This window comes from Sphaerodactylus townsendi, linkage group LG01, assembly GCF_021028975.2.
Source record: "Sphaerodactylus townsendi isolate TG3544 linkage group LG01, MPM_Stown_v2.3, whole genome shotgun sequence".
In the NCBI taxonomy this organism is placed as follows: domain Eukaryota; kingdom Metazoa; phylum Chordata; class Lepidosauria; order Squamata; family Sphaerodactylidae; genus Sphaerodactylus; species Sphaerodactylus townsendi.
The window spans coordinates 29742496-29754342 of NC_059425.1; the positions used below are offsets into that span (position 1 = coordinate 29742496).

Genomic DNA, 11847 nt, shown 5'->3' on the forward strand with positions numbered 1-11847 from the left:
GGCTATGCAGAAGTTTAGGAAGTTGCTTTGGCAGCAGCTACCACCACAGCACAAGAATCTTCCCTGTATGACTGCAGATAAGTTGTGTATGCAAGAAAATATTTTCAAACATGTTCATCTTAAAAGGTATCCTGTTATACAGAGCTTCTGCTTCAAATGCTGAAGAGTTACTATTAGATGCGAACCTCACTTCCTGAGATTTTTGTGGTTGGCGTTGCCTCTTGGGGCAGCCATTTTGAGGCTGTGCCCACCATCCAGTGTCGGAATTCTAAAGGTGCCCACAGACTCAGAAAGGCTGGGGACCACTGTGCTAAGCAACGTTGACCAAGCAATGTTTACTAAGCAGTGTTTACGTCCTATGCCCATTGACTTCAAAAGGGTTGAGGAAGGTGCACCTCTAAGAATGGAAGCTTCTCTGGCCTCCATCTTCCTCCATATCTCCACCCAGCCTTCTTCCCTGCTTGACTCTGATTTATCCCTTTCCTTGGGGTGACATTTTGAAACTTTCAAACCTTCCTGAAGGAGCTGGGAGGACCCCCACCCCACACACACTCTAATTCATAGCACAAATTGACCATCCCCTTCAGACTAATGACAGTGACGTTAGAGTTCAACCTATTTATTTGCACCCTGGGAAAAAAAGACAACACAGACCTGCTGTGTCCCAGCAGTGAAGGTGGATATCACAGAGCAATAAACCCTGGCAGGAGAAAGTGCCCCAACAATGAGCACGCCAGGCATTCTAGTCAGTCTGGGTGTCTGGCAATTTTGCTAGTGCTTTTCTTGGAGGGAGTCCTCTTCAGCAAACTGGGGGATTTCCTTGGTGTCCCAGGGGAAGTCGATTTTTTAGTGCTACTGGTCCCTTTCTGGGAGACCTTAGGTGAATCTGGTTCTTTAAAGCTCAGGGATGGCCTCCTGCGGTCTGTGGGGGACGTCTGCTTGGTGAAAGAAGCACGTTTGAGTATAGGAGGAGTGGCTGATTTGAGGGGAGAAACCTTTTGTGTGCTGGGGGACAAAGGAGAGACTTTTGAAATGGCTCCTTTCTTTTGGACCTCAGAGGTGGAGGACTTAAGTGAAAGAAGAGCCCCTGGTTCTTTCCGGGGCTGAGGGGAAACACGGGCAAATTGGGGAGAGTCTGGTTTCTTGGAGGGAGAGCTTTTCTTAGGGCAGAACTTCTCGGGGCACTTATTTCGCACCTTGGCCCAAATATTCTTGATGGTGGAGAGCAGCTGTTTCAGAATGGAGTGGGGCTTCTCGGGTGTTTTCGGATGGACTTTCTTTGGAGGTGGTGGGGACGGCTTTGCAGATACCGGAGATGGCCTTGCAGATAGTGGGGGTGGCCTTGCAGATCGTGGTTGGAACTGTGTTTTAGTAGTTTGTGCACTTGCAGGTGCTGGGGTAGTTGCAGCAACCCGTGCAACCTGTTGAGCAGCCACTGGATTTCTGGTCTTCCGGTTACCTCTCTCTGGGAGATGCTCCCTAGCAACATGAGGTGTCTTATCTGGGATTTTGGGACCTTGGGGTCTTGGTCCAGCTGCGCGGCCTTGGCTCTTTCTATGTGGAGTGGTGCGCTTACTCTTCTCTCTCTTTGAGGGACGTTCTTTGTCACAGGGTTTCTTGAGCACATCTGTTCCTTGTGTCAACCCCCACATGTCAGCTTCAGACCTCTTGATCTTAAGGAGGAAGCCGAGGGTCATATACGCATTACCATCCTGCACATCCAGCCGTGGGTAGACAAGGAGGCAGGGGCTGTGCCGCATACGCGGGTGGGGGCAATATGGGGTGCAACGGCCACATAGCAGGCACAGCGGATACTCCACGCTTGGTTGGCTGGACCCCATCTCCAGCCCTTTGGCCAGGTGCATTTTCAGGTCCTGCATTGCTTGCTCAGAGTCCAAAGACTGTATGATGGTGTGGGCCAAGCACTGGGGCTTAGGAGTTCTAGCAGCGGGACGTGTACTGAGTTGTGCAAATGGGTAGCTTTTCTGGTTCTGTTCTTCTCGTGCTGCAGCAATGCAGGGCAACTCCAGTTGGTTCTGGCACATAAATGAAGGGTCCAGGAACTTCGGTTGCGTAGTAGCAGGTTGCGCCCAGGTCAGACTTGGTTTCTGAAATTCAGGCATGTTACTCCAACTCAAGGTGTGCATTGTCTGGTCTGTTCTCAAGCCGGCCTTGACCTCTCCTTGCTTGTCCTTGGGGCTGCCAGCTCTTCCCACCCTGCCAAGATCCTCCTTGGGAGACCCAGGTCTCCTGCCAGGGCTGTGACTATCCTTCTTTTTTTCCTTGGGGGTCTCGAGTCTTCCAGATTCTCTTGGTGTGGAACTCTGCCCAAACACGGTGATCAGTTCTGTCAGTTCCTCCTTGGGGATCTGGCTGTTCAACGTGACTTCTACAGATTCATGAGCATTGCTGTGATGTTGATCTTTCTTTTTTTCCTTAAGGGTCTCGGGTATTCCAGATTCTCTCAGTGTGGGGCTCTTCCTTTGCCCTAACACGGTGAGCACTTCTGCCAGTTCCTCCTTGGGGGTCCTGCTACTCACCTTGACTTCCACAGATCCATGGCCATCGCGGTGGCTTTCTTCCTTGCAGATGAGCGTGACGGGAGGAGGCAAGTCTTCTGAAGGAGAAGGAACAGGTATCATCGGCCGTGCAAAGAGCCCTGGGCTTGGTGGGCGAGGGGACTTGGGTGGTGTATGACGTCTGATGCTTTGAGGAGGTGTGTGGCTGTGTGGCCGCTGATCTAGAAGTGACTGCTGGGTCATCCCATGCACCATCCCATCTGCCTGAGTTCTGTCATTCCCAGTATGTGCCACTTCCTCCTCCTGACGTTTCTTCTGAATATGCCAGTTGAGCAACTCCTGCTCCTTGTAGCTCAGGACCCTAGCCGTCCTACTCTGCATATCGGGATTGGTCCTGTTGGTTGCTGGATGCCATTTAGGGGCTGAGGAGATCAGTCTGGTCAGAGACTCAGAGTGGGGTGTCGGTCCTCCCTGCTGCTCCTCCAGTTGCTTCTGACGTATGTTGAAATCGACCTTGCGATGAGACAGGGCCTGTAGGCGGACCTTCTGGAACCCAGCCCCGGGGGGTCTGATGAGATGTTGCTTTTGCTCCCTGCACTGAACATCATTTCCCAGGGTATCAGGTACTGGGGGAGATGGTGTTCTAGATTGGCCACCTGCTGATGAATGGACCCAACTGTAGAGTGAAACAGCAGTTTCCACAGAGGCATTGGATGTAGATGAGTATGCAGTCCTAGACAGTCTTGGGGAGGAGGGAGATAAAGTCAAAGAAAAGGCAATTCAGGACACTCCCTGTGGGTTCACCCCAACTGCAAGCCTAAGAGAAGGTAATCCCAATTGATTAAAAATTGGGCTTACTCCAAAGTACATTTGCTTAGGATTGCTCTCCAAGTAGCCCAGCATCCTAGACTCCTAATTTGTTCAGGATTCCACATGTGCTGTGATTCTATGGGAGCACAAAAAAAAAGGTGCAAACGATGACAACAAAACCAAACTATCTTAATCTGTCAACCTATTGTTCCCATCATATCTGAACAGTCTACTCCAGGGGTAGGGAACCTGCGGCTCTCCAGATGTTCAGGAACTACAATTCCCATCAGCCTCTGTCAGCATGGCCAATTGGACCAGTGCGGGAAGACACAATCGAAGCGTCCAGCCTCTTCTTTAAAACCTCCAAAAAAGGAGACTTCACCACATTTCAAAACAGTGTATTCCACTGTTGAACAGTTGTTACTGTCAGGAAGTTCTTTCTAATGTTTAGGTGGAATCTCTTTTCCTGCACCTTAATGATCCAGGATAATCAGCTCATATTTCCTCAATGGGAGCTATCAGCTGAGGATGTTTTTTGAAAGGGTATTTCTACCTTCAAGATGTAGTTTGGGTGTGGGGGAGCAGTTTGGGAATACGGAGGTAAGAAGAAGAAGAAGAGTTTGGATTTATATCCCCCCTTTCTCTCCTGTAGGAGACTCAAAGGGGCTTACAATCTCCTTGCCCGTCCCCCCTCACAACAAACACCCTGTGAGGTGGGCAGGGCTGAGAGAGCTCCGAGAAACTGTGACTAGCCCAAGGTCACCCAGTTGGCGTGTGTGGGAGTGTACAGGCTAATCTGAATTCCCCAGATAAGCCTCCACAACTCAAGTGGCAGAGCTGGGAATCAAACCTGGTTCCTCCAGATCAGAGTGCACCTGCTCTTAGCCACTGTTCTTAGTCACTACGCCACTGCTGCTCCTGCAGCAGGTTGAAAAGAGGATCCTTAGAGAGGGGACCTTCCAGTTTGCTTTTGGGAAAACAGAAGATGTTTAAAGATCCATGCTGTCTGGGTACCGGTCTGCTCTTCTATGCTCAAAAGTGCACATTTGTAAACTGAGGTGCGTTCATATATGCGCTGACCTAGCTGCAAGTATATCTGTTATTCTGTCAATTGCATTTCTAGTGCCTGCCTCAGCATGGAGGTAGAGATGGTTGTGATTTGGCTTTGATGCAGTGCTTGTCCTTGGAGATACTCAGAAAGCAGCAAAGGAATTGCACTCTGTTTCTGAAGCTTAGCATAACTGTGGTGGGGATAAGTTCCTGCCACTGATAACCTGTTCAAGTTACTCACAGTGCCAATCCAAGCAGAGTTTTTATGTTTTTATTCCATTTCTATACTATAGCAGCAGCTTCTTGGTATCCCAACTTAAAAGCTGCAGGACTGGGAAAGAGTCTGCTGTAGAACCTGGAAAGCTGTTGCTGGTGAGAACAGACAATTTTGGCCTATGGGTGGACCAACTGTCAAGTCTACTTGTTATTTTTGCTTATGTTACCACTAATTTACTGCTGGCCTGGTGCTGAGGAGCTTGGGATTTGGCAGGCTAGTCCCCCTGCATAGATCCTGATCCTCTGACATGCTGTAGTAGTAGGGCTGCCAACCTCAATCTTAGGTGTCAAACTCAGGCCCGCCAGATGTTCATGGATTACAATTCCCAGCAGCCCCTGCTAACATGGCCAATTGGCCATGCTGGCATGGGCTGATGGGAATCATAGTCCATGAACACCTGGAGGGCCAGAGTTTGACACCTGTCATCCATAGTGAAAATGGGGTAGGCTGCTCAAAGGTTAACAATCCAAACAAGCACCTGTATGGCTAATGGTATTATCGTACCAATATTTCTAATATTCAGCAAACATTTAAACCATTATAAATGAGCTTTTATACTGTGTTAAACTTAACAACACAAACAATACCTACACAGGCTTATTGCTGTGCGATCATTTATACAAAGAAACTTTGAGCTTTGAATAGAAGGTATTGAGACCAGAGCGGAGTAACAGGCCAGAGTCTCTATCCTGGAGAGTCAGTTCTTATATAGCAGAGCAAAAAAGATTTTTTGTAGCCTTTTTGGAAAAGGATTTTTTTTTTAATTACAAGATAACGCACCTCTGTGAAGGTTTCATGAAGTAATTCAACAACTGGGGAATGACAGCCAATGTGCATATTTTTCATGTTAATTTGTTGTTGTGATGCCTTTGTAGAGGGACTATTTGGTTTAAGTTTCTTTGTATAAATGATCACACAATAATAAGCCTGTGTAGATACTGTTTATGTTGTTAAGTTTAACACAGTATAAAAGCTTATTTATAATTACTTACTTGTCTATTAAATATTAGAAACCTCTAGGTTATAGCTAGAGATTTCCTGGCATTACAACTGATCTCTAGGGGACTGAGATCAGTTCACCTAGAGAAAACGGCTGCTTTGGAAGGTAGATTCTCTATAGCATTATACCCTACTGAAGTCCCTCCCCTTCTCAAGCTCTGCCTTTCTCAGGCTTCATCCTTCAAATTTCCAGGTATTTCCCAATCTGGAGCTGTCATCCCTATGTGCCTTACGTGCCAGCGATGCGTTGCATTTGCCATGCAATGTACTGGATATTCCTGTCCAATGTACTCAGAGTGTACTTCAGATTCAGGTCCTCAGATGATCTAGCGAACATTTAAAAAGTGGAGTGTTAGGGTGCTGGCATTGTGTTGCCATACAGTGAGATTTTCTTTTGTTGTTTATCTCACCTCTGGCTGTTCTAAATTATTTTTCTCTTATTGCTATAGTAATCTCTCTTCCCCTCTCACTCACAAAAGTCCATTCAATTAAATGTCCCCAAATAAAATACAGTACAAATCAATAACATACAGTACAAATCAATAAGAAGTCTGTCAAAAGTCCATATCCCTCTTCCATCCCATTTATCAATCCAACTCAAAGGCTCTCTAAAAAGGCCAGTCTCAAAAACTGACTGGAAAAGCCTTTGGAAAACAGCCATTCTCTCCTGTGAGGAGACTCAAGACAGCTTACAAACTCCTTTCCCTTCCTCTTCCCACACAAGATTGTGATTGTGAGGTAGGAGGAACGGAGAGCGTTCTGAGAGAACTTTGACTAGCCCAGGGGTCTGCAACCTGTGGCTCTCCAGATGTTCATGGACTACAATTCCCATCAGCCCCTGCCAGCTTGGCCAAGTGGCAGGGCTGATGGGAATTGTACTCCATGAACATCTGGAGTGCCACGGGTTGCAGACCCCTGGACTAGCCCAAGGTCACTCAACAGGAATGTAGGAAAGGGGAAACAAATCCAGTTCACCAGTTAAGAATTCGCCAGATAAGAATGTGGAGGAGTGGGAAATGAAACCCATTTTTCCAGATTAGAGTCCATCTGCTTGTAACTACTACACCATGCTGGCTCTCAAAAGAAAAAGCCCCAGGATCTGGCATTCCCAGTGCAAGAATCTAAGTAACAGGCATAGGGCGGGGTGGGGCAGTGGGGAGGACTTGGTCTGAGTGGCTGATGTTGGGTGTTCTTTTTTTTAAAGGAAGGGCCAGACTGACCCTCAATGTATTTATTTTGCTTCTTTTTTTAGAGGCTGCAGAGAAGGGTTGAAGGAAGGTATGTTTTATATGTGGGTCTTATTTAAGTTTTATAGCTCAAGAGCTTGATCTAAAAACAGGTCTGAAAGAAAGGAAGGGCTTTGGAGTGGCTCACCTCTCTGGGTCTGTGGCTTCGTCCCTTGTCCCTTGCAAAGATGCTGTAAATGAAAGACAAGAAAGTCACATGAGCCAAGTTAAGTGTAGAGAGCAGCATCTCGCCATCTGTTGAGCCAAAAAGGAAGAAATTTGGCCATATCTGGCTGCTTACTTAAGCATGGTGTCAAGTACTTTGATTTCTTCTTGGAACCAGGAGCCTGTCAGAAAACCGAACAAAAAGAATTAGAAAATGTCTTATGTAAAGAGAGCAGAACTTCATATCCTGATTGTTTGTTTACTTGCTTACTGCATCTGTTTATAACCTGCCTTTATAACCTGTCTAATCTAAAGCCTGCCTCTTACCCTGAATTTTTTAATTGTTTGGATGGTCCAGTGGGTGGTGATCAGAAACAAAGGGACCAGTAGTAAGTCGCAAATGCTTGGGGTGTTATTTAGCAGACACGCCAGCATGATCCTGGAGCCACGTTGGAATAACAGCAGCTGCTCAGACAACCACCAGGCTGGGAAATCTCAGGGCTCCCCCGCTGAGGTCATGCCTACATCACAAATGTCTTTTGCAGCCCACCCTGACTTGACTGCCAGGCCTTCCCTTATCCCTGGCTAGCTGCACATTTGTCCCCCAGCCTGTCCAGCTGGAGCTCATATAAGTGCTTAGAACCTCAAATGAGAGAATGTGGTGTTCAGATCAAGCCTGTACACTCCCTGATCAAGAAGACTCCTAAATTTAGTGAAGAGAAAGGCAGAGAGACATCTTTATCTTTTTGCTTGTTCCTGGCCATGAACATTTATCCCAGTGGACAATTAATACCTCCTCTGGGCTGTTTCACATGAGGAAAACACTTCCAGAGAAGGCTGAAGGCTGTTCTACTTGTGTACCACAGTCCCAAAATGTACAGCTGCCAACTTCTGGGGGGCCTGGTTGACCTGCAGTCTGCAGAGATCAGTTCCTTTGGAAGAGGTTGCTTTGGAGGGTGCACTCTATGGCATTATAACCTGGTGAAGTTTCTCCCATCCCCAAACACTGCCCTCTCAAGGTTTCAGCACCAAATCTCCTGGATTTTTTCCAACCTGGAGCTGGCAACCCAAATCTTAGCCTATTCACAGCTGAGAGCCCTAGAACAATGTCAGTTGGGGGATAGGACAGGACATGGACTTTGCAGCCTGCAAACTGGCCATTGGATTAACAAAATGAGTACTCCAGAACATCCCATCATCTCAAGAATTAACATCTTGGAGAGAAGGAGGGGGAGAATGCAGCAATTATCCTTATATTCCTAGTTTGCTTTTCAGAAATTGTCTCCCAGAGTGATTCGTGTCAGTAAAGGCAGTCATATAATTAGAATGTACAGACAATTGGGCCCACCAAACTGATGTTCCCTCACGGTCTTGTTTCGATGGAACAGATGGAATTATTCTAAGGCCCTTATTCTCCTGGTTCGTACCAAAGGTGAGCATGTCCTTGTCTACATTGTCTACTCAGAAATTCTAAAAAGTCAGCGGGTAAACCTTTTAATCTCAAGGATCAAACCACTGGAGCCTTCTAACAGTCATCATTAAAGCTGTTTTTAAATGGGTGCATGAAAACAATTTATACAGGCTTTTGTATCAACCAAGGCCTACACAGGGATTATGCTCCTGATAATAAAAAATGGTGGTGGTGGTGGTGGGGGGGCATTGTTTTTGTACCTTTGACTAGCCACTGTGTAATCCCTTTAAGAGTTCCTGCATAAATATTCCACCAATGGATAAAATGTGCAGTCCAGTTTCACTGTCTTCTTATGAAATAGATAATAGCTTCAAAACATCTAAGGCAGTGGTTCTCAACCGTCCTAATGCTGTGACCCTTTAATACAGTTCCTCATGTTGTGGTGACCCCCAACCCTAACATTTATCAGATGGAGAACACTGATGCAGAGAGTCTTAGGCGACCCCTGTGAAAGGGTCGTTCAACCCCCAAAGAGATCCCGACCCACAGGTTCAGAACCACTGATCTAAGGAGTGCAAGGGGATCTTCACAACTCCAAACAAATTTCACATGTTGTAAGTTAAAAGTATTTTCAAAGGATGTTAATTTTAATAATTTTGTTTGCCTCCCAAACTCTTTGTTTTTTATGAAGGTTCTGAATAAAACTCCAATAAATAAGCTGGTATCTTGTTCATATCCTCCTAAAAGGTAAAAGTCCCCTATGTAAGTACTGGATCATTCCTGACCTATGGGGTTGTTGCCGCAGAAGGCAGCAAGCAGGCTTACCCAACTCCCGACGGGAGGGACATTCCAAGAAAATTTTATTGAATCCAACAGCACCTCCGGTAGCAATGGTAGGGGATCAATGAACTGGTGAAAAGCAGGGTTTTTTATAGGAACAAACATGGGAAAGAGTGTCTCCAAAACAATTCAAAATATTCAAACATTGATACATCATTGTATTGTCCAAGGCTTTCACGGCTGGATTCAACTGGTTGTGATGGGTTTTCCGGGCTGTGTGGCCATGGGCTGGTAGATCTTGTTCCTAACGTTTCACCTGCATCTGTGGCTGGCATCTTCTTGGTGATACACCTCTGAAGATGCCAGCCACAGATGCAGGCAAAATGTTAGGAACAAGATCTACCAGACCACGGCCACACAGCCCGGAAAACCCACCACAACTAACTGATACATCAGTTTGCAAAGTACTGGTATCTTGATGGCAACGGTTAGGATTTCAACATCTGTTTTCTCAGGCAGCACCTAGATATCTTACCCAGCTAATACAACAAAAGGAATCCTTTTACAACATTTGATGGCGCTTTTAGAAATGCAGATGTTTTCTGTAATCCTATTTGAAGGCTAAATGTGCTTGATTGTGGAACACAGGGAATGTCTTAAGACAACATTGGGGTGGGAGACAGGGCAGCTTATCAGTATTCAGAGACAGAAATTCTACTTCAGTTTAACAAACATTCTGCAAAACTATCTTCATAAAGGCTAACAGGCAAGTAACATCACAAGCTTCATAATATCATTTTCCTACAAATTATAAACATACAAAAATAGGAATACAATGTAGTAGAAACAGGTACATTGGAATCTTTAGGGCTGAAATCATGGATCTTTGAACAAAATAAATCATTCTCCTTAAGGCACACACCCAGTATTCTCAAGGACCCTTGGGGCAGACTACATGGTTTCCTGATATATTCCTTCAGGAAAGGACTATCCTTTCTGCAAGTCAAAAGGACTTTTATTCTTCCATGGGCCTTTGTTATCACATCCTGTGTATGTAACAGCTTGCATGTCAGCACCGTGGTGCGGTAAGGGCTTGGGCTGAATATGGCTCAGTGTGGGATTCTGGGATATAAAATTGGCCAACAATTAAAATCAGAGAGAAAATAATTATGCTGTTACAGGGTGATGTTACATCACGACACTTATTAGGCAAACTATATATTTGGGCAGGATTGCCATTGCCTTTCCCAGTTTATCCCAAGTAAGCTGGGTACCCATTTTACTGACTTCAAAAGGATGGAATGCTGATTCAACCTTGAGCTGGTTACCTGAAACTATTCTTATTATGACCGAGCAAGAATGATGCTGAAGGACTCTGGCATGAACAGAAATTGCAGCAACAGGAAACTGTTTAAGCATACCTGAACACTAAAATCAGCAATCCCCCCAAATGGTGTCCAAGGTCGTCACTGTGTTTCCTGGCACCCATTTGCTTCTTCCTTAAACTCTCTCTTCCCTCAAAGCAAAGAGCTGATCCTAACTTCAACTCCTTGGATCAGGAGAAGCTTGAGAAGGGCCCAGGAAGTATCATGTTTGTATCTGAAGAGAGCACCCATTTGGAATCAGCTGCCTCTGTGGCAGGATGTTTGGTTTGTTTTCCATGTTTTGCCTGCCCCTTCCTAACCACCAAGAATATACAGAAGGGGGTAATTGTTAATTTCAGATCTTTTGGTGGCTTTTCACAGAAGAGCAAAGGAGGTGTTTCTTGGAGATATCTTTGTGCAACCTTTGATGGAGGCAGGATCCAGATCAAGAAAACCCTCATTTAATAAATAACTTTACACACAGTGGATCCCCCTAACTTCTTAGGTGCTGCTTGGTGTCACGCTTAGTTATCACAAGATTATGCTGGTCGCACAAAGACTCTGTGTGGTGGGCTAGCAGTCTCTCATGCTTCTCATAGCCAGTCTGCCCTGTGCTATTCACTAGTTTCTTTTCTGACATTCCACTAATTTTAATCAGGGTTGTCTTCCTCAAGTGTCAGGATCTCTGAAATAAGCCCAGTTTCCTTCTCACTTCCTTGATCTTCTTCCCCTCAATGTTCAACTGCCAGTTCCACCTCCCGCTCCACCATTCCAGAAACCATGGCAACACAGTTGCCTGGAGCTGTGCTTGTGAATGCTCTCTTGATTTTTGCATTTGCTGACATTTCCTCTCCCTTTCACAACCCCCCCCCCCGCCCATCTGTTGTGATTTTACTGAGAAGCTTATAACAAGGGACAGTTGGGGAGATACAAAATCGGTAAAACTAACATTCTCAAAAAAAAATTGAATAACAAAATACGTTACACCAGATTCTTCAAGTGCAGATACCAGGGATTGAACCTGGAACTTTCAGCACGCAAAGCACGTGCTGCATCTATCCCTCTCGAACAGAGTATGTATAAGAATAAATCCACGAAGTAGTATTCTGTAATGGACCATAGCCGCGTATTGCATCTACATTGGCAACTACAATCCCCAGAGTGCAAGGGAGTGGATCTGATACCTGCTGCGTTCTTAACGTGCTCTACCACCCAACAGTACTTGGGCAGAGAAGAGATAGAAGAG

The 11847-nt window shown here is 45.7% G+C and overlaps 1 protein-coding gene across 1 annotated transcript; it reads right to left on the reverse strand.

Moving 5' to 3' along the window:
- Positions 1-631: 631 nt before the first annotated feature.
- LOC125427171 (serine/arginine repetitive matrix protein 1-like) lies at positions 632-11595 on the reverse strand. The gene is made up of 4 exons (XM_048486289.1): positions 11587-11595; positions 7183-7228; positions 7030-7072; positions 632-3261 (listed from the first exon to the last, which is right to left on the reverse strand). The coding sequence occupies exon 4, from the start codon at positions 2898-2900 to the stop codon at positions 747-749; it is 2154 nt and encodes a 717-aa protein (XP_048342246.1). The 5' UTR covers positions 2901-3261; positions 7030-7072; positions 7183-7228; positions 11587-11595; the 3' UTR covers positions 632-746.
- Between the last annotated feature and the right edge of the window lie 252 nt (positions 11596-11847).

Coding starts and splice junctions, on each gene's coding strand:
- LOC125427171 (XM_048486289.1), bottom strand. CDS start 2,900: ATGCAGAGTAGGACGGCTAGGGTCCTGAGCTACAAGGAGCAGGAGTTG.